This window comes from Enoplosus armatus, chromosome 6, assembly GCF_043641665.1.
Source record: "Enoplosus armatus isolate fEnoArm2 chromosome 6, fEnoArm2.hap1, whole genome shotgun sequence".
NCBI lineage: Eukaryota > Metazoa > Chordata > Actinopteri > Centrarchiformes > Enoplosidae > Enoplosus > Enoplosus armatus.
The window spans coordinates 13,624,200-13,647,645 of record NC_092185.1 but is presented as its reverse complement, the minus strand read 5'-3'; the positions used below and the strand labels follow the sequence as shown (position 1 = coordinate 13,647,645).

General features: G+C 41.4%; 1 protein-coding gene across 1 annotated transcript; it reads right to left on the bottom strand.

Annotated features, from left to right (window-relative positions):
- Positions 1–627: 627 nt before the first annotated feature.
- On the bottom strand, positions 628–23,044 carry LOC139286450 (zinc finger protein aebp2-like). Its single transcript, XM_070907249.1, has 9 exons — positions 22,499–23,044; positions 21,204–21,414; positions 20,315–20,422; positions 19,797–19,983; positions 18,047–18,171; positions 12,588–12,655; positions 4,078–4,191; positions 2,816–2,845; positions 628–1,586 (listed from the first exon to the last, which is right to left on the bottom strand). Exons 1-9 carry the CDS (start codon positions 23,038–23,040, stop codon positions 1,580–1,582), a joined length of 1,392 nt encoding a protein of 463 aa, XP_070763350.1. The 5' UTR covers positions 23,041–23,044; the 3' UTR covers positions 628–1,579.
- Positions 23,045–23,446: the final 402 nt, after the last annotated feature.

The window sequence follows — 23,446 nt, the reverse complement described above, 5'->3', positions numbered from 1 at the left end:
GACACATGAGAAGGTTCACAATTTACTGTAATGTAAGTTGGGCTGATGGTGGTGTTATTGTAATGTAAAATGTGTTGCCTGCAAATATCTTGGACTCATCTCTTATCAATTTGCCACAAAACAGTTCTGTGAGGTGCCACAGATCATTGCAGATATGAGAAAGACATAAAACAAAGCACACAAAAACAACAGGGTGCCAAAAAACTTTCAGTGCTCTCCCTCTCAAAAGAATGGAACAACACCTGAAGGCCTCATTATATCACATGCTGGAATCCTAAATCCCCATGAATGTTGCATGTGTGAGCGTGCAAGTGCATGAGATATGGAGGCGCAGGACAGCCATATTGTAGCGGACCTCTCCCTGAACTCAGTTTTCTCTGCAGGCATGTTCACTAGCAGCTGAGGCCGGCAGGGGTTCTGCCCTGCTGGCCCAGTCATTAGCTCCTCCACAGCGTGCTCCCAAAGCTGTTCTGCTAATGGACGCCAAATAACCCAGCCAATCACTCCAATGCACACATAAGGAACTCATATTCATACCACAATGGATGCATTGCTCCTTTCTGCCATTCCAACACCTTGCATCCTCATGTGTACAAAAAACACTTGTGTTCGTCAACATCTGTCGTTTCCCCCCTTTTATTACAAACACAGTATTCCATTTCCAACAGGGACAACATACAGTAGAAAACACGCCCTTATTAACAATTCTCAAGTGCTTAAATAGCGGTAATGTAAATGTATCATAACAACTGATAAACACAGTTCATGTTCCTTGGAGGAAAGGGGGTGGGGAGGTTAAGTTGCTGTGATTTACACTGTGTGCTGAAATGTCAGAGTCATTTCTCTGCTGTACTGTCCACACACTGGATAAAAGTAAGAGCTATACGGTAGTGTCCTTAACTACTGAGTTATTGCTCCTGTAACAGTTTGCACTGCATTGTCAAGTGTAATATGACTGGCATGACCTCACACTTCATTGTCATACACACGGGTAAAAATACTGCATTCAGTAAGTATAAATAGGATAATCTGTTAAGACTTCTGTCATGTACAACGTAATTACAACTAGAAATTTCCAAATATCCCTACAAGTGACAGTTAACATAGATTATCACAGTAAATACGGTTCCATTCAAAACCTTCACAAAAGTCCACAGAACACCAGCATTTTCATGGTATAAAAATAAGTTACAAATCTGCATAAATATTTTACACAAAACAATTATAAAATATGCTGTATTTTCTGACAAGGTTACACAAAACACCTTTTTGTACACCATTGGGTATTAAGAATATTTTCAGTTTGGTGCTTGTTAAAAAAAACATTCACTTAAGTTTTTGATGAACACAAACTTTTTAAAAATTGTTAGTCCCATTTTACACCACACTTGGCTACAACAGTTGTTTCAGATATACAAAATTGAAGTGGGGGAAAAAAGGAGACATAGCCAAGTTTCACTTCCTTTTATCGCCACTTCACTCCCCACGTTCAGCAGAGACAGATGAAGAGACATCCCATATAGATAAACCTCCTATGTACAAGCATTTCCCCTTAAGTATCGAGTCCACAGATGACTCCTTACAGGCTGAGCACAAAGACAGGAGAGAAAGACAGAGAGAGGGAGAGAAGAAGTTGTTCTTAGTGCGTCATGAGAGAGATTACTGTATGAGAAATGGTCTTTATCCTGGATGTTCAGACATTGAGTTGACTTCCTTTGCAGACACATTACACTGTGTATTTTAGAGATGTTGCTACACTGAACTATGAGGTCAATTAATGGAATAACGAACAACGTCCAAATATGACTTCATGTTTGAGTGAGACAAGGGAATGCCAAGGGTCGAGGCTCCAAAATGGCCCGTTTCCTAATTAACTGGCTTCACGGTACAAAGCAACCATGAAACTGTGGGCGATAAGTAATCATCTATGATGAGGTTTCACCACAGGAGAGCCAGAGCCACGGGTGATACTGCAGATGCATAAACATTACCATACCGTCAAGGCATCAGCATCGTTTGATCTATGTTGTAGCAAAAAATGTGTGCGATACTACAATATAGATATGGCAGTCGCGTTATCAAGCAAGAATAAGGCGGCAGCTCTCTGTTCTCTGCACACACAGACCAACATTACTGTGAACTTCAAAAGCTGTGCATCAATGTTGATAAAAGACAGTCTTTCATGCATCAGCCTACCCTTTTTGTACATCTGTGACTAAACCATTGCTGCACCAAACTATGCCAATACTGCCCTAAAACACTTAACAATTGAATTCAAAATGGAATTTTGATAAAAAACGGTTCTTTCAAAATTCCACTGAAATTTGAAATTAAAATAACTAAAAAAATCAAAGTCCCTTGATTTAAATGTACTCAAGAAATTGATAATTCAGTCATTTGTGTGCATGAAAAAATGGAAACTTCTGTAGTTCAAATACAATAGTTGCAAGCATTAGACTTATTCTATTCTTTTATACTTGTAGTGTGTATATGTGGTTGCAATACACTGCAGTATGACTTGTCTATACAATACAGTACATGATGCTACTTTTTGTCCAGTATCCACTTCAAATTCTGTTTTGTGAATTTTTGGTTTAATCTGTTGGCATCAATAACCAAGTCAAATCACTTTTACATTCATTGTAATTGATTAACACAATTCTGATAGTTGGCTGTGAGCTACTACAGAACTATGTTTCAGCAAAACACACACTGTAGTACTGTGTGAGTACAATCGATATCTGAATAAAGTGTATATCAATATATCTTTATCTATATGTAACACACATACACACGTTGAATTGTTTCGGCTTACCTGCACTTCAGCCGCTTCTGAGGAAGTGCTCTGAAAAGACAGACAAAGTTTGTGTGTTTAGCCGATTTCAGGCCAGTATGACTATGAAGAACAGTAACATGGAAACATTGGTGTCCTGGACTGCCACAACGTCAGTCTCTTTCTGCCCATCCCATCCACATGTGCAGGGGTTCAAACAGCCTACTATATGCACAGCCACAGGCACCAACCACCTCATTTGTTTGGGGATTTCATGCATAAGAACAACCTTGACATAAACTGGCTTAGTGCTGACGGTTATATTCAACTATGAAACCAGAGTCCAGCAGCAGCCCCTGCAGTTACTGAGCCTTCTGGTCTAATTAAAATCAGCCAGCCTGTGTGCTGATCAGCACACTTGTGAGCCATATATCTCCGGTAAGATGACCACTCTGTTATTTTAGGCACATTGTTCCTCTTTCAGGATTCATTTTCAGCCTTTTATGGTGTACCATAAAGCTAACCCAATAAGCTATCCCATAAAGCTAAAGCTAAACCTCAGTGATGAGTGTACCAAGTCTGGCAGAGCGGCACAGGATTCACATAATATCATAGCTGAAGTTTAGTAGAATGTGGTGCACTTGAAGACACAGAAAATTTAGGCTGTGGAGTTACATTCGCACAGTAGCAAGAAATTATTTTTCCTGGTTTAAAATTTCTAACTGTGATCATTTCAATTTTTCAATGAAAAATGTGATTTTGACTGCGTCACTACCTCAAATAAATCTTTTGTTTCCATATTACATCAGCTGATACGCTTATACACGTGACATGCAGCAGAAACACCTCTAATACATAAATAACAGGCCTCTTCTTTATCATTGTTTGTAATTTCTGACAATATCATATCTTTCCACTGCTGATCACTGACACCTTTAATCAGTTTGTACAGTTTACTATGTTTGCCTCATCACACACAGACAGACAGACAAACAAATGTGGTTTCTCTGCACTTGTCTTTTTTAATCTAATTGTTGAAGTCAGGAGTTGGTGCCACCTGGTGGAACAAAGTGTTACGGTTGCTGCACACACACAAACACATCCATATTCATAAACAGGTGTGGAGGGCAGAGGCAAGCGCTTTCAAACACTTTCTTGTGCCACTAAAATGCTTCACACAATGAATTCTACTGAGGATTAGATAATATTTACACATGGGCAATATGTGTTTGGCTGAGACTAAATCTGCAGGAGTGTGTGCATGTGCACAAAGAGGCCACCGGTGTCATCTCACACACTCTCACCTATAGATGTTTGGGTCTAGCAGCATGGCCGTGTCCTGCGGTAGTTGGGACAAGTGCACCACTTTAGTCTTCAGCTGAGATTGCTCCGTTTCATTCACCCACACGTCAGGTAGTCTGTAAGACAATACACACACACACACACGGAGAGAGGACACGTGGTCAGGGCTTAAGCTCTAACAAGTAGAAGGGAGAGAAAAGGGGGGATTGAGTGGGAGTAAGATTGAATGAATGGGGTGAGAGAGATGGACAAAGGGACTCATTGAGTCCAGCGCACATGTTAACACCTTCCTGAGTTGAACACCGAGTACATTTCCATAAGTAACATGGCCTTGACCAAAGCACTGGGACTGACACACATGGACATGGGTGCACAGATCTGCACACACACACACACACACACACACACACACACACACACACACACACACACACACACACACACACACACACACACACACACACACACACACACACACACACACACACACACACACACACACACACACACACACACACACACACACACACAGTACAAAGCATACTGTCCTCAAGTGTTGTTAATTATCAAGTAAATTCTACACTATATCTTCATGATTATCTTTTGTTCACTTGTGTGCAATTAGAAATCAAATGGGGAAGCAGTGAAAAAAAACTGTGTGTACAGCTGGTGTGTGAGAGTATGTTTTTGTGCATTTAAAATGATCCAATGTTAAAGTAGCTTGAAGTACAGATAACGGGCACCTTCGAATCAGAAAAGCTTTTTTCCACTTCTTTAAGCACCAGGGTAGGGCGGTGATGTCTTTAGAGGGACAGGCACACACACACACACACGCACACGCACACGATGTACTGTACTGCTCATTTGTGCTGCACCTTACTGTACCCACAGCAGTATGATCCCCCTGTGAAAGCAGGGAGTGTGCGATCACTGCCGTGGCAAGTCGAGGTGCAGAAGAAACAAAGAGCTTAGCGAGTCCACTGCGCCTCCCCTCCCTCCTCCGCCCCCCCCGTCTCCACCCCCAGCATTCCCCCCGTCACAATGTGCGTCATCACAGGAGCCCCCAGAGATGCAGACATACACGCACATACACACACACTCACTGCAGGCGGCAGTTAGGCAAGCAGGCAGCCACCCAGCCAAATCACTCATTCACATGCCTAGTCAGCTCATTCAGCGGGACGGTGTGCAGGTAGCCCTTCACATTCAGCACATTCAGCGCAACTGGGTGCAGGTAGATATGGAGAACAAAGGAGAGGAGAAGTGATAGAAAACTGGCAAATGAAGAACAGATCAAGACAGAGGGAAAGGGAAAGTAGAGAGGGAGGGGAAAAAAGCAAAGTGGCTCATGTTAATGTAAAACAACGCGCTTTAACGGTGGCTGCAAACCCTTTTATGGCGTGTTTAAGTGTCTGGAGGGTGGGGCTAGGCACATAGGATAATTTATTATATACTATAAAGTTCAGAAAGCCACAGTAATGTACTTATAATCTACCACTATCCCACCTGTGATGCTACATTAAACAAAATCCTTCAAGTTATCGTTGTTAAACAAGAATAATTTGTAATCACTCTTTGACCTAAGCTTGACTAGATGTTTATCAGTATCAGAGATGGGGATTTCTTTCAAACACAGATCAGAAATAATGTCATTTCAACAAGAATGTGCACACATACAAGCATGTGTTTGAAAATAGAAAGTACAACTATCCAGTGCTTTAATTCATTTAAAAAAACAAGTGTGCCATTACAGAGGAAATTCTAATAAAAAAAGCTCAATGTTTTTTTTCTCAGCAGGTTTACAGTCTAATGAAAAGTGGGGGTAAACACTACAAATAGAAAGTCACACACATAAAACAGTCAAGCTAAAATTAAGAAACATGCCCATGTGGAAGTAATCATACATATGTGTGAGGCATATGATGGCAATGATATGTGATCAATGTATAGTTGATGGCAGTCTTTTTTTACCAATATGTGCCAGTTTTTGTTAAATATATGAGCACTAATGGGATAAAGAAAAAGTCCTCCTAGCCTTGGAAAAAGCATAGAAAAGGTTTTTTGTTAATAGTAATTTCTAAAATGTAACCCTGATACTAAATTGATAGTTAAGTACATGGCAAAAGAGTCTCTATCCCCTTTAATGGTGGAGAGAGAAGAAAGAGGAAGTTGAGAAGAGGCAGGGACAAGACAAGAAACAGTCCCCTTCATATCTGCTTTAAAGTTTGGGTTAGTCTTGAGTTAGTATCCTTGTGCAAAGCAAACCTCAAATGACAGAGGAGGACCTGCTGAGTGTTAAATATGCAGCAAACACCCATGTGCGTTTGTGTGCGCGCACATACTCCTCCAGAGTCACCGTAAACATGTCAGAGCGAGTGTGCTGTGGTACTGATGAGTTATTATATTCTGATGGATGTGAGGCACACAGGCACACACATACACCAAAGTGTTGATTTCACTCTACCACGCGCATGCGCACGCACGCACGCACACACACACACACACACATACACACACAGATTTTCAAAGACACCTCCACCCAAAGACTCCATTCAGTCACACCAAGCCAAATAAAGACAAATGGATTTATTTTATTTTCCAGAGGAGACGGTTATTTGGCTTGCTTCTTTATGAGCCAGAAATGTATATTGTGAGTGAGGCCTCTGTGGGGAGAGCTACTGGGGGTGCCTGCCAAAGTGAAGCCCAGTCTTTCAGCCTGGATTGATGGCAGGCTTCAGGCCTTGAAGCTCCCAGCGGTGACAGGAGCAATAAGTTCATGACAAAGCAGCAAAGTGTATATTAAATCGCTAACATATTAAATGGCTTTATATGGAATTCAATGTGCTTATAAACTACATCATTCTGCAAAGCAGAGGAGAGCAGGCCCAGTGAGCTGGTTCAGGGACTGCAAAGGACATTGCAGCCTAAAGAAAAACCTTGTCTGGCAAAAAGAGCGGGACTGCATAATCCATAAGCATAATCATAGAACAAGACAATGGCTGCACTCTGAACTGCTTTATAGATAATTCAAAACATTTCTTTAGTGCTTACCTGGCAATCCACTTTATAAATCACATCATTCATAGTTGAGCATCCAAATTTACTTACACACATAATTGTACCTCAGACTTATCAATGGATTTTGAATTTTTTTACTCAGGTAGTTACGTGCATGCATTGAAGTTTTAAAGACAAAAAGTGTCACTAGTCTCTGCTATTCAGGCTCTGTGCTTATTCCTTGCCTGATTTCCACTCCTGCCTGCAGCTGTTTTAAGTACACTTCCACGGTGTGACACATTTCTTTCAACCACATTTTCCCCTCTCAAAAGTTCATTTCTGCAAGCAAGAAAACTGCAAAAACAAGTTAACATAAAAAGGTGTACGGCTTTGTTAAAATACAAAAAAAAGAAAAACCTCTAACTACATGATTGAAGACCAACACGTATCAACCTCACACCGGTCTTCCTCAGGGTCAAGCCCTGGGTTGTATGAGGTGAATCAAAGGTATAGCCAGATATTGATTAGCAAATCCTTACATGTTTGGCTGATGTCTATGCTTACACCGATTTGCCTGTGTGTGACTGTTTAACCCTGAGGAAAATCGTTTCATTACTATTAGATCAAAGTAGTGGTTCCTCTACGGTTTATAAACTGCAGTACAGCGTTTTCTTGCAGTTCTGTTTCTTTTATTCCCTACCCTATGGACCGGATTTGTTTCTGTTTATGGTGCAGAACAAGTACTTTCACAATATTACAGCAGGAATGCAATTAAGAGAGCAGAAATTGGCCATATATAGCCCTTCAACTGACTCACCCTTCACTGGCTGTTTGTGCGTTTAGCCATTCATGTACTGCCGTTCCTCCATGATCAAAGATATACACAAAGAAGGGAAAGCATTTTCACAACTCGGATGGATGTCGCTTACAGAACATTAGTGTATTTAGAGATCCTTGATCTCTGCCCTAATTCTGCATGCTGAATTAGTGTTGCCAATTTGATGTGACAAAGTTCCCAAGATTTTTTCTCTCTCCCTTGAATACATGAAAAAAACACAAAAAGTACACAGTGACCCTACATAGTCACGTCAGGTGGAGAAACAATTCAGAGATTGAGGTTATATTTATTAATGTTTTATAGGCTTATTAGTTTTTACTACCAAATGCTTAGGTTGAGTGAATTTGTTTAAAGAGTTATACCCCCCTTTAAAGTGTTGGAATGCCCCACATTGAGTCTATTAAGTTCAAAAACTGTTCCTGTTTAAGTTTTTTAATTTTAATTTTGATATTTTTTGGTAACTGCCTAAATACAAACAACTAGCTGACAAAGGTTTAAGAGATAAACCCATGTTGTGCATGATAAGCACCGTGTAGTTTGTCCAAAATGATGTGCCAGGATGCATCCAGTGGCTTGAGGCGTTCACTGTCACTGACTGTGTATTCTACCATTTGTTATTCTGAAGCATTCATCAGCATGCAGGGGAATCCATTCACCCATCCATCAAAGATTAGACAGCAATTATGGCTCTCTTTCTCCTTCAGCCCACCCACCTCCCTCTTCTTCCTCCTCAGTGAGCCGGTGGTGGTTCATGTTCAGAATGGTTCATGTTAATCAGTTACTCATTAATCCAAATGGAGTTAATGAGTGTCAGTCAGAATGTGAATGGTTTGTTCCAGCATTAATAAACATGACTTCCCACATTCATACAGCTAATCATTGACTCAGTGACTGAGAAAAACACACACACAGACACACACACGCACAGCACTTGATGATGACCTCGGTGTTGAGGGTCACGACACTTGACGGCTCACTAAATGACCCCCAGGTTGACTCAGATACTAGGACATTACACTGACAGGCAAAGACTGAATAGTAACTTGGCCGAACTTACACTCACTACCAGCCATCCCTGTCTCAAAACAATTTACAGTTCACTAAATCCTTCCCCTGAACAGCGACTGCAGGCCTGTCAAGCTTATGATTTCTACACATGCTGAAGCGGTATGCATGAGGCTGTACTAAGAGCGATACCTGGCATTTAAAGAGTTTTAGCTGTTCTGAAACCAAAAACACAAATGCAAAAGTGTAAGGAATGGATTAAACAGTGCGTTTATCTCCTCTAATATAACCTGCAGTCGTTAGCATGTTCGGCTAATTAGCTGGGGACTATCAGATTTTAGGCTAACGTTAGCAGCTCTATGGTTGGATTGCTGGGCAATAAACCCAAATTCACTAAGCCTACCCGAAATAGAAACAATGATATACGTTAAGCAGCCAGACAGGGTTATGTTAGAACAAAAGAACAGTCTAATCTTACATTTTCCGCATCTTGCTTATAATACTAGGATTAACCACCTCTACACTGCAATACAAGAAGCATGCTGCCTCTTTATTTCCATCTCTTCCACGTGGATCATCAACTGGTGAGGATGCTGACTTTTTGCCTGGGACATGCAGCCTTAGCCTATGTATGCAGCCAACAAGCGCTTATAGGGTAAGATTCTTGTTTTAAAACGAGTCAGCTGGAAACGTTAAAAGCCTGAGGCGAAGTTGTCAACCAACTCAGGGTGCTGACTGTTTCAGACTTTAGCTGGCAAAATCGATGGTTGCTGGCTAGAGATGAGAAGCTTCTTTTGTCTGCCTCTGACTGAAATCAAGGATCAAATTATTAAGAATTTTGAGTGGTAAATCTGCCCCCCTTATCATTGTAAACTGCATATGTGCTCTGCGAGAAAGGTAAGCTTGAAAGGTGAAGCAACAGTAATTGGGGGGTTGGGGGTGGGGCTTAGCAAACAGTCAATGAATCGCATTACAGAAAAGATACATAAGTGCAAAGAATAAATGCATACATACTGTGCATGAATTAAGCTCCTGGTCAACTTTTATCTGTCCGGAAATGATGCAGAGCACTGGCCTGCCACGGGGTAAATATGACTCAGCAGCGTCAGATTTCTCCTGCATGGACCAAGCCGAAAGGCATCTCACTCTCGTTTCCTATCTTTCTGTTTAACTCTCTCCCTATAATTCACTCTCTCTGGTTTCATTCTGCCTCTTCTTCACATTTCTCTCTCCCACAACCATTTTGCTCCCACTCCCATTTCTCACTTTCCTCCGTTCTCTGTCTCCCACATTCTTTCCCTCATCCATTCTGCCTCTATCTGTCTTTGAGTCTCGGTATCAATCTCCATCTATGTCTCTCTGTTTGGAATTAATCTGAGGAGTCTTTCCTGATCACCAAACTTCATCTTTCTCTTTCTCCCCCTTTCCCTCAGTATTTCTCTATGCACAAGATTAAACTCCCACATGCGAGGCGATGAGGAGATAGCAGAGGTGGATCAGAGAGGGGAAAAGGAAAGAAGAAGTCGAAGGATGGGAGGATGAAGCAGCAGACGGCTGAGAGAACAAGGATTTAGCCACAGTATGTTCATCGGAAGCTGTCAGCTACAATCTACGTCGTGATGTACCATCCAGGTTTCTTTGCCCAGTACCTCTTTGCTCTTGATTTCGCCAAACCCATTTTTCTCTGTTCTCCAACCTCTTCTTTGTCTCCTTCGACCTTGTTCTCGTTTCCCGTTTTCCCTGTCGTCCTCCTCTCTCTTTATTCACCTCTTTCCCCTGTCTGCTTACTTCTTTTCATCTCCCACCTTCGTCACCCTCTTTCCTCCTCTTTCATTCTTCCTCTCTCTGCTCTCTGATCATCCTCAGAGGCCGTGCAGTCAAACTCTTTAATAGGAGTGTGGGAGTGTTGGAAGTGTGGTGGGAGCTTCCCCTGAGCAAGAACCCTGCTGAATATCACAGCATTCTGTGAAGCTCTCTCTCCCAATCCTGCCTGCCCTTCTGCCCAGTTACTTAAATGAGCTGGGGCTTAAGTGGTGCCAAGGTTTACATCAAGTGGACTGAGCCTGGTCTGCTGGGAATAGGTATGCAGCTAGTGAGGACTGGGCGGAACAGCTCATGTCCCAATGGGCTGAGCATGATTTTTTAGTGCAAGTTTATCCAGAGGTTACACCAAAATACTGCGATGGACATTTATTATTTAAACTGGTAATTGATGAAAAGTTTATTGGAAAGCCACAAAAAATATTTAAAAAAATCAGCCTCCAGGCAATTTTGGATGCTGATCCACTGTTTAAAAGATACTTCAGTGGACCAATTCAAGGTTTATCCGAGTGAGACCAAGCCAAGCAGATGGTATAGAACCAGCGCCAGATCCAGAGAGAGACAGAGGCAGACTTTCTAATTGCCAAGTCCAGTCCTCTCCCCTTCAGCATTTCGGGCTTGAATGTGGGTATCATAACAATGAGTGAGAATACTAGCTGATAAACATGGCTGATGCCCTCAGCTCCCTTGAGGAGAGCCCCGGGGCTTAGAACAGAGGTGCTGGTGTGATATGGGCTATAAGGGGACCTGGATTCCTCACACTGAGAGCTCTCCACAACAAACAGTGGATCAGCCAAGAGAAGAAGGTGGGAAAGATTTATAGCAAGCCCCAACGTGAAGGAAGGCCACCATGTTGAGTGCACAGCTGGATGGAAAGGAGAATCGTAAAACTCTGAGACATACACATACATTGTTGATGTTCACTTGTACATGTATGAACCCCTGCTGCTCAAAAAGGAAATGTTTGTGTGACAGGCCCAGGCTTTACATGGTAAGCATGTGCAGGAGATTTGTATATGTGATGTTGAGTTGCCTGTTTGTATATCAGTGACATTTTAAAGGTTATCTACAAATCTCAAAGTGTTTATAGACACATATGTCATGCATAGAAATCTACCATAACCAGTTCTCCAACAGGACAAAAGCTACAATGAAGTAATGAAGTAAGTAAGAAATTAAAACTATTATAATTCTTGAAAACTGAACTAATCCTAAAACAATGAACTCCACTATTTTTTTGTTCAACGTACGTCATGGTCACAGGTTGTCATTTGTCATTTCTGATTAGTTGCCAAGCTTCAAGCTTCTTATCTAATTCGAGCCAGTCAGAGGGCAGATGCCAGGAGGAGAGTAGTGATGGGCGGATGAGAGTGGCATGCTGCAGTTAGGAGAAACGTTTATTGAGACAGTGATGGACAATGAATGAAACACTCATCCCTGAAGTAGTTTAGTTTCTGTCTGTGTTTGTTAACCTAAATGAACTGAAACCAATGGTGAGTTCAGTGCGTGGTTGGCAGCAAGCGCCTGGCTCCAACAGGACAATTTAGTGAGCGACTCTTCGGTGTGAACGACTGGAGCCAGTGGAGGAGAGCTAACAAGTCGAGCTCGCCTGGGTTCAGGTAAGGGCTGCATCCTTTTGTTGGCAATCGGAGGCATACAGCGTGTGGCCTGTTAGTAGCAGACATTTTTTATGGCTCATGATCTCCATTTGTTCTACATGCATTTTTTCCCTATTTTTAAAATTCTATCTTATTTTTTTTATCTCCTTTCTTTTTTAAATTCTAGCTTATATTAGTTAAGCATTAGTTTTATGCAGATGTGCAGTATAGTGTAGGGGAAAGTTTTACTCACATGTCCTCAGGTGTCCAATGTAGGAGGACCTTCACCTTGCCAGACCCCTCTTTCCTTCTGGCTAGCACCTGCACAGAGACAATCAAGCAAAAACACAAGCTGAGTTAAAGAAGTGCTAAGAGCCTAAGAAAATATCTCCTGTCTTCTCCCTATAATTTCATTCAGTCATTCTAGCGTACTGTTGGCATATGCATAGCCAAGTAACCTGACATAGACATATAATTCAACCTGCATATTATGGTTAATTTCAAAATTCAAGACAGTTTGTGATTTTAAAAGCGTCCGATTAGCATAAATGTGTCGGGTTTGGCTCCTATTGCAGCATTCTCTCTTGTCTGTTGAGAACAGGCTTCAAAGACATGCCCCCATCCTGGCCCCATCTCTCTAACGAATGAGGCTACATGCTTCAAACATCTCACCAAGTGATACAGTGGCTGATCATTACACTAATAAGCAATGTGAGCACTCTTAATAATGCATGCAAGAGCTCAGTCAGATTTCTATTTTCAACGGGATCTATCCAACATTCCCCTGCAACATACTGTAAGACCAAGGAATTCAAATCCAGACAAAAGTTTGATTCGTCGCCCTACCAGTGACATTCTTGATTACCAAGAAGATAGACATGGGGTACACACTGAGCAGTTATCACCATAACAACATTATGTCAGCAGCAGACACTTCAGACAGGAGTGTGTCTGATGGAGAATAGCACCCACTTTCTAACGTTTGCTACAGTAACACAGCAAGTTGTTTTCATTTTATCTATGTTTTGTTACCTGGTTTAACTAGTCACTCACTTAATGTGCCAACACAACCTCAAACTTCAAGGCCTTCCTTCTTGTATAAATACAGTTCAGACAATACAAAGTGCATAACATTTCATCTATCATGCTGTGTTGGTTTATAGTAAAACTGGTCTGGAATTCACACAAATATTGTCAGTAGGTAAAAGAAAAGCTAGAAAAATAACCAGGAGTGTCAAAAATAGCCACAGATATAACCTCTTGCGTCAATTGGCTCTTTTTTGTTAGGAATGCCTATTTTTAGGAGAGGGAATGAGCTCACATGTGAAGAACTTCTCTTACGCACATGAATATCTGAAATTATTTTTGTGCCTCTAGGGACTGGCTGCGGCATTGATGGAAACTGGTTTGAGGACAGGAGGGAGGAGGCTCTACTGAGACAAGAGACAGACAGACCTAGAATCACTCTCATCCTCATCTTACACCTTTTGTATGTGTATTCATTGTTTTTACGGACCTCAAGCTGTTTTCTTTATCTCACTGATCTGACAATTTTGCAAATTGTTTTCTTCTGCCTAGCACAAAGCAAAACATGTTATTTGTCTCTTTCCATAATTTCTCTATGCTAGAATATTAGAAAATACCCCCGACCCATTTTACTGTGAATTCAGGAGGGGCAAGAAGAGGAGTACAAATCTATATTTATATATTTTGATAAGCTTCCAGGTACAGAGCTGTCTGGCAGATGTTTTGAGGAAAGCAAATGGGAACAAACATGTTTAATTTCAGTTTGCAAGAAATATTAAAGCTCAGTTAGCAGATATGAATTTTGTTGTTGTTGGCTTGGTGCCTTAATATTTGTGTGGGAGAAGCTTTGCAAATAGCCAAGTTGGCTATGTTGTTGACTCTTGACTGTAATACAGTGTTCAGGTGTAAAACTCCTTAGAGTGGAAAAGAGAACAAGTAGGTAGAGCAAAGCTGCAGTAACAGTATGAATGATGAAACTGAGAAAAAGGACTTGAGCATCTCTCGCTTTAACAGAAATACTGTTGATGTGAAACCGAAATCCTATGACCTATAAAAACAAATGCATACTACAGTCTGGCTGTGGAGATATCCGCATCTGTTTCCTTGTCAGTGTATCATCTAAAGGCTGGGATAGAGTGATACATGGAGTAGACGTTGTAGGGGTGTCCTGCTGGGGCGGTGCTCTGTGACACACGTATGCAAACATGTAGGTCTGATGTCGTTGGTTAGACTGCGATGTTATCAGTGGTGGGGGAAGTACTCAGATCTTTTACTAGCAATAACAGTGTAGATATACTTTGCAAAGTAAAAGTCCTGCAATCAAAATTTTACTGAAGTAAAACTACAAAAGTATTAGCATTAGTACTCTGTTTGAATAAATTTGCCATCGCAGCCCATCAACTACTCTTCTTCAATTAAACAAAATAAATCCCCTCGAGATCTTTGCTGAACAGCTGTCCCACACTATTTGAAAGCGAGTCTCCAACTGCCAGTTCCTATTTGCGCACGCTTTGAATTGCACTTTACAGGTTAATTATTTACCGAGTTGAATTCTTGAGGAGGCAGACCATTAAATTCGAAAAATAAAATTACAAAAATTGCCCCCCCAAAAAACAACCAGCAATAGACTCAGCCAATCGCTGATATATTTGTCCAGTCACCAAACCCTAATTAGTATCAAAATACAGACCAAAAATAATGGTACTCATTATACAGAACGGCCTATTTCAAAATAATGTATGATTAATATTGAATTATAATTATTGATGCATATGCACATCACTTTAATTTTGCAGCTGGTAAAGGTGGGGCTCATATTTACTACTTTATACACTGCTAGTTTGTGAATCTTCCCCCCATTATCTTATCTTATAATAATACTGGCTGCTGCATTAGCCTGAATCCTGTGCTGGCTGCAATGGGCCCTACAATAAGTGTCTCAAGCCTTGCGGCTAAGACTCTGTACCCCAACAGCTGCTTTACTACCCTTTTAATTAAAAATGCATAGCTGTTAACCCGCGCCCTCGGGCTCCTGACAACGCCAGGTTAATAATCACAAGCCGAGGCTACACTTAAAGAGGCCATGACCATGTACGTAAAGGCTGAAGATGAAGTGGGCTTGTGTTTAAGCAGCATGAAGTGATTTGTGAGCCAAGTGGTTTGATGATGGAAGTTGGTGCTTTAAGGGACAGATCTTAATCCTCTATAGACCCAAGAGAGGGAGGTAAGGGGGGGGGGGGGCGGCGGCAGGAGGAAATAGGGAGTGAACAGTGGATATTAATGTGGCTCCAAAACAAGGCAGTGAAAGCTGCAGGACTAGAGACAGGGGAGGGCAGGCCTGCTAAAACTGGGTGCCTGTCTAGTGTCAGGGGGTCAAGCCGTGGATGACGCAGATTGGCGCAATAACAAAAATATCCCATCATAAACATGACTGAGTTGCTCTGGCGTGTCAGCAGGCCCGCTGGCCAAACTCCACAGAACCCCCACAGCTCTGCTCCATGTCCCCAGGCCTAGGAGGGTCCACTGGGGCCTGGGGTCTGACACAGCGCTGCAGTCCTTCTTCACCACAATCCTCCAGAGGTTAGAGGGAAGGAGAATGTATGCCCAACAGGCCAGATCTCCTTCCGATTCCATGACCCTAACCTTCACTTAACCCCTTTTACTTGTTTTTTCTCTCCAAGTCTCTGTTTCTCTCCATTTGTTACTCTCCCTCCTCTGGCTGGCTCTTCCTCCTTCTCAGTCTGTGTCCAAATATGTGGTTACCTCTCTTAACCTCTTCCCAAGCTTTATCTTCAGTTTTTTTTTTGTTCCTGAGCTTTTCTTTTAAAATTCTTGGCTGCTGGTGAGCAGTTGGGGTTTGTAGGAGCAGAGCAGAGCAGAAAAGAGTTGAAAGGGACTGAGCAAAGAGCAGAACAACGCAGTAGTGAGAATAACACTGATGACAACACAGTTACACTTTAACATGAACAGAAGCATTGACAGTGAGTTTGTCTACAACTGCACTCAACACAGCACATTTTCAGAAATGCTGAAATCATTGCCAGTGGAAATCCATTTAATGGGAAAGAGGTGCATGACATGGCTCCATGGCTACGTGTTTCATATTGAAAATGTACATTTATGCATTAGAGGCACCTGTATAACCTGAAGGTCGATCACACACTTACATCATTCGTGACCCACTGTAGGCCTTGTGGGCCCTCTATGTTATTTTGCAAAATTTTGTCATATTGTGATTTATATATTGATGCTGCCCATACCTATAAACTGCCCTCCTACCTGCGTGTATATGTTTGTAATGACTATGTATGTTTAAATCACATGTGAGGTGCCCCAGGAGATGATTTCACGTTTCTCTTAGGAGAGAAAATGTAGATTCTTCTCCTGAGCACACTAATTGTTTCTGCTAGGTTGACCAGCGGTGGCATGCTACAATGGCACAGCACATTAAATGTACAATTTATATATGAATTAAAAAATTTGTACCTTTCTATATGAATATAATGAGGGATTGTGCTGAGAAACAAGTGAGTGGCTTTGTAGATGTACAGTATGTGAAAGAAGGGGGAGCAGATGATGACCCTTTTTTTCCACCGTCATGCATTTATGGGTCTAGTCAGGAGACAGAGTGCTCCCTAGTGGAACTGCAAAGGAAAAGCAGTCATTCAAAAAAAACCTGCCATTCACAAACCTTCACATCCAAAATATTATTACAGTTAACTTCCCTTAATATAGCATTCAGTCCTCCACTCTTTGAAGGCGTTGTCAGTGAGAGATGGAAATTCTTTCACTGGGAAAAATTATTTTTTCTGCGAGTGCTCAGATGTGAGCTCAATAGTAAAGGTGCAAAGGCATTTTAGAGCTCATTAATAATGTATCATGCACTGGGTTCAGAGTGGACCGAGCACCATACACAAAAACAATCCAATTGTCTTTCCTGTGAAGCCTGATTCAGAGAAAAACAACATCAAGCCCTGAGGCGATTCACAAGGTTCACTTCAAGTGCACCAAGAAAAAATCTGCAGTGATCAGAGGCTGAGTTTCAAATAGTGATTCTTTCATGCCCCCTGTTGTCTAAAAAGAAAATAACAAAGAATTAAGACATTTAAAAAATGGCGCGTTCACAATACAAATCATGCAGGTTAGCTGACTACTGACTTTTCTATACATAAAATAGATAGTGATTTAAACATAAAACCAAATAAGTACTAACAATAACCTTTATATATTTTCAACAATGTCTCAAGAGAGATCTGTTTATGTTTTGTGTAAACTGGTTTATGAAGTAAGTAATTTCCTCACAATTAATGTAGAATCCTCACAATGTCAGGATATTTTGAGACTCTGTGATGGAGTTAGACCTTTCTAACTTGAATTTTGTTTATCATTATCACATATGATTGATGAGTCCATGTAAGTATGTAACTAAATCTGAAACAAGCTGATTTGTATTCAGGATCAGTAAACAACATGAATTATTATTTTTGCCAACATTTTGTACGAAATCTACCATAAAGCAGAGGAATGCATCCTATAATTTCTCCACAAAAAGAGAGTGCATCCTTCAGCCCTTCTCTCTGAATCCCCTCAGCTACTCATTGTGTTTAAACCCATAAAATGTTAACAGGTAGCCAGAGGCAAACACTACAAGACATACAAAAGTAGTGAAGATGCACACAAACTCACTGTGCTGTGAAAGACCACACTGTGACCATTGCCCACACTTTCGATGTGGGTGGCGAGGTTAAGACAGATGGCCCTGTGGCGAATAGCATCCATGGTTTGTGCATCGAAGAAGTCGTGGGGCCTCGCTGGAGGGGGAGAAGGACAGATTCCGATGAGAGCAGAGTCAAACAAACATTACATCAGGTTTCCCGCTGTGGCCCCAGTATATAAAAATTCCATGACTTTCTTTAGTTTAGTTTTTATGTAAATAAGCATAACTATCATGACTGAAAAATGCTATTCCTTTGTGGTTTTTAAATGTTGCTTTGCAGCAACAAAATGTCTGAATGTGTAAAAAGAGAGGTACAACTCTCCATTGAAAGCTGTAGTAATGAGATTCTTATGGTTTAGTTGCTCTGAATAACTGCTCCACTGCACATATTCAGTGGTAAGGATACTCAGACCTCGTGACATTTCAACTTAAAATACACTTGTTCAGGATTTTGGGCTGACGTCTATGCAAAGCACTTTTTAGAAAAGTATCCAAAAGTATCAAATTAAAACAGAGAAAACTTACAATCAAATTAGCAAGCTATTTCCTTTTTATACATTTTTTTAATTGACCCATCTAGGTGAGAGCAGGTCTCTGCACTGGATCTGCACTTATTATTTTTTGTTTTCTCTTTAAGATAAGCGAAGAGAGCTTTGCGTAGAAATTACCATTCTCATATGTCAAAGAGTCTCAAGATGTAATTGTAGGTGTTGCTGACTGTTAGCCTGGCATGTCCAGAGACAAACCCCTGATGAAAGACTGCATTTAGATCTTTAAATAATATTCTAAACATCAGCCCAATACCTGCTGACCACCATGTTGCTTTGATGCAAGAGACTTGATGGAAACAAACGTGGCTCCACAAAAACAGTGCTTGCAACAGTCGTAACTTGCAACAAAGTCAACAGGAAGTGGTCAATGCAAGAATATTAAACTCAAGACAGCCTTTGGTTTACTGCCAATTCACTTCAGTATGAAATAACTTGCAGAAACGTATGCATTCCTTCATACATTTTGATGCTGTTTTTGTATTTTATCATCTTATTGTAAAGGAGTGTCAAACTAAGGCCGACCAGTTGCTGCATTCAAAGTTACTTAGACATCTAAGATTTCAGAGTCATCTGACAAACTTCTTTTTTTAAGGCAAGAAAAATCCTTCTCTCAACATATACATTTGTTTTATTTTCTGGCAACATGTATCATGAATTAACTATCAACTGTTGGATGTCCAGAGTATCCTTGAATGCACCTCTGAGGAGTTTCCAAAGGGATCACACTGCAAAGGTTTCCTTGGATGGATCATTGCCTCAGGCAAGTTTTAAGTTGCTGCAAGATGATTCTGATTTCGTTCTTAAATTAATGTAAACTAATGACTATCTAGGAGGTAATCAAACTAAAATGTTATACTTGGGAAAACTATTGGCAATAACTTCAATTATACATAATTTGTTGCTGATCTTCACATCTTCAAAAACCCCTGGTGTGGTCTCTTAATGTTCATATAAATCTTTAAGTAAAATTGTAAAAAAAGAAATGGGAGATATGCGTTTTACGACAACAGCAATAAAGAGATGTGGGAGGTTAGAGGCTGAAAACATCAGCTTCAGTACAACAAACATGGCAGTACCTCAAAATTATGCTCAGTTTGTAATCCTTACCAACAAAGAAATCACACTGAGAAACATTTAGAAATAGTTTGTTTGCCCGTTAGGTACGTACGTAGGGAGCACCTGCGTTTGTTCTTGAGTTTCTTCCTCTTGTTGAGTCCAGCCTTGGATGGTGACTCCTCTTTTAGTTTGGCCTGGCTGGACATTTTGGAGGAACTCTGCTGGCTGAAGTGGCTGGGGACATGGCGAGCTAACCCTCCTTGGGAAGCAAAGCTGGCGTTGCAGCCACCAACTACACACTGCAGCAGAGCACAAAAAGCACTGAACATTTGGCATATTTGCCACTAAACAGGACAAGATGACAACTCCTTAAATAAAATACCATCAGTGTTTAGTTGGTTAGTTTGTGGCTTGGCAGAGTAGGGAACTGTGGGGTACTTAGATGCAATCATTGACACATATGTTACAAACACTCAAACATACACATAAAAGGGAACTGTCCTGCACAACTAGGACTTTATTATTTAAATATTAACTATAAACAGAATAATCACATGGCAAAGTTCAGTGATTATCAGAATTTGGAGAAACAGCTGCAGATGTACATTGTATCCAAGTTATCATTTTTACCTTGAAGGGCTTATCTCCACTGTGGGTCAACATGTGTCTCTGGAGCCAACTTTGACTGGTGGACGGTGTGTTATACACCTTACAACCCTTCCATAGACACACAAACACCTGAGGGATAAAGAGAGACAGACATGAAGACAGGAGAAGGACTTTAAACAGATGTAGTAAACAAATAAAAAGACAATACAAGGGGAGAAAAGCAAAACAAAACAAGTGAGTCATAGTAAAACAGTGAAAAAGAAAGGTTAGTTGCCAAGATAGCTTGGAGAAGGATTGTTAGACAGAAAGACAAAGAGGGATTTCTCAGATTATATATGTAAAGTTGGCTAATCCTAACTTCCATTCTCTGGAGTCTGTGGAGTTTCTTGACAGCAGCCTATAGTTGGAGGAGGTCTGTGTGTTTTGTTATCTCTTTTGTCTTAGAGGTACAATAATTGAGAGAATGTCACATGACTAATGGTATCTAGCCATTCAGAAAGGTTTAGTTTTAATGTTTTCCAGGTTTTAAAATTTCTGCCTCCACCCCATTAAAATGCAGGTGAATGTAATTTTATTTTCAAAACATTGGTAAAAGGTATTAAGTTCAACAATAACAACATCTCTTACTCCAGGTAATCCACAGAATGCACTGAGAACAGTTTTCAAAAGGGACTATTTCTTCAGCAGAAAGTAGTTTTAATGAAAACTGCCTACAGCAATTTGAGCCGACCCTTTAATACTCAATGGTTGCATGCAGTCCAATTGTAGCAAATCATTCAACTCTGTCCATGTTGTCTGGACTGTCAATGTTAAGCTACAGCAAAAAGGGACCTTATCTTGCTTGGCTACCCGTCAGACAGAATAAAGGAGATCAACACGAAGCTTGTCCAAAGGTTTAAAGTCTACTGACCCCTCCTCTCTGCCCATCAACGTGAATGCCCCTGATATGCTCTGCCAGATCAGGACTGGAGTTGAAGCAATGCGGACAGAGGTCCCAGCAGCAGGGGTAAGCCACTGTCTTAGCCACGGAGGAGCCGGCACTGCTCTGTCCGTTCATCATGGCAGGGGTGGAGCGCCCACTGGACACTGTGCTCTCCATCTCCATCAGGGTACTGCTGATACTGAAAGAGGGGAGAGGAAGGAGGAAGATTACAGTCCCACTATTATAAAACATGGTTGCAAAGACCATCGAAAATATCTTCATAGCTTATATCAGGCTTTGCACAGCCCTGAGGAACAGGTGCAGATATTACTAGCCACATTAAACAGCCACTATGCGTGAAAGCTTTCAGACTGCTGCTGATTTTCCATGCATGCCACTTTCATCGCTCATGCCAAATCAATTATATTGTTGTATTCAATGCTCCTAGCACTATATTATTAATGTGCTGTGCTGTCAACATCACCAAAGGGCTCATAGACAAGAGTTTACTCACCACTCATTCAACACGCAACACACAACTGTTACTTGTTACCATTTCCAGCCCAATGTTCTAGCCCCAGTTTTATTAATGTGATCAGAAGTCCCCCTTCAGTGAAAACTGTGTTTTGATTATTGTTACTTCACTTGGATGTTTGACCTTGAATGTGCAGAATGATGTGTGTGCAGAGTTTGAAACTAGAAAAGTTGTTTTCCCATTCATCTGCTGAAGGTGTAAAGTTTCTCGGTGCTTACCTTAAATCTGAGATGAAGGCATGCATGTAGCGTACAACATGATTTTGTGACATAACTAGTTTAGTTTGAAACCTCCGCCACACATATGCTGGAAATGGACATCTTGCATCCAGCAGTTAAACTTTTGAAACAAAAATACTTGAACATACACAGATGTGGATATTTCAATGAGGGAGAAGGAGTAAGTGTACATGCATTTTTATCAAGCTACTTTTTTGTGGGGTAGAAAATGTCAGGTACAAATAATTACCCAATACCCCATTATTTTTATGTTTTCAATGCAACTAGCTAATATGAAAATATAAAATGAAAATGATTATGAGTGAGGGGTGTGAGGTGATTGCATTTTCTTTTGGTAACATAAACGAGTAATTTCTTTGATAGCTTGACCTATTACATACAAAAACTCAAATTAATTGTTATCCTGTGCTCGTTCAAAGATGGGATGGAGGGACTACTACAGTCCGTCGCTACTGTAACCCGTTTCCACAAAACACTGGTCCAGAATAAGCTGTCAATCCCCGACCAACCTGTCCTCCGAGTCCATACGGCTCAGCGGTTCACCGTCCGAGGATGAAATCTCCACACTCGGCCGCCTCTTGTCGCCCAGCTCCCCGCCCCCGCCGCTGGGTTTCTCACCATCTTCACAAACTGTTTTGCTCTTTTCGCAGTCTATCCCCGAACACCGGCTGTCCTCTCCTGGTTCCTCCTTCGCTTCTTTCATTGAGCTATCGTTTGCGGGCTCGCTGTTACCATCTCCCGGGCTTTGCTGTGACTCTGGCTTTGGCTCCGGTTCTTCAGGAGCGGCTGTCGCCTCCTGGTTGACCGTTACAGCACATTCGTCTGTCACCGCCTCGCTCGCGGCCTTGTCTGCCGCTGCAGCGGGCTTCTCTTCGCCGGCCTCCGCGTCCACCTCTTCCATTTTCGGTTCCACACTACTGCGAGGTTCCCCTGTTTCCGGTTCGGTGAGGCCCTTTTCTTTCTCCTCGCCGTTGCCCTCGTTTGTCTCTACGAGCAGTACGTCGTTCTCAACACTCCGTGCGGGCGTTTCTCCCGTCGCCGCAGCGGCCATTTCAGCGGCGTACGTACCTTGGGATACTTTCGGTATTAAAATTTAACCGTGGCACAGTCTAACGCTTCACTGCAGAAGAAGGGCTGGGTCAAACCACACCGTCTGCTCTCTGATTGGTCGGGGGCCGCACGAGGAGGAGAAACTCTGACGTTGGTATTTAAACTTTCCATGTGTTTCCGTAATCACACAGCTTCTTTTAAATGAGGGAGTCAGTGTTTACTAAAGCAAAGGTTCCCAAATTAAGGCCAGGGGACCTTCCGTCAAAGAACCATGCTTAATAACTTGGACAGTACATTACACTGAGTATAATGTAGTGGCTTTATTCATGGTTAATGATTTACTAATGCTCTCAGGTATAATAAGAATAACTTTCAGGTTGTGAAAAATCCCTTCAGCTGGTGTTAAT

Coding starts and splice junctions, on each gene's coding strand:
- LOC139286450 (XM_070907249.1), bottom strand. CDS start 23,040: ATGGCCGCTGCGGCGACGGGAGAAACGCCCGCACGGAGTGTTGAGAAC. Junction 18,172..19,796: donor CAAACGCAGGTGCTCCCTAC/GTACGTACCTAA, acceptor CTCCCCCTCCAG/CGAGGCCCCACGACTTCTTC. Junction 12,656..18,046: donor GTGTGGTCTTTCACAGCACA/GTGAGTTTGTGT, acceptor GTCTCTGTGCAG/GTGCTAGCCAGAAGGAAAGA.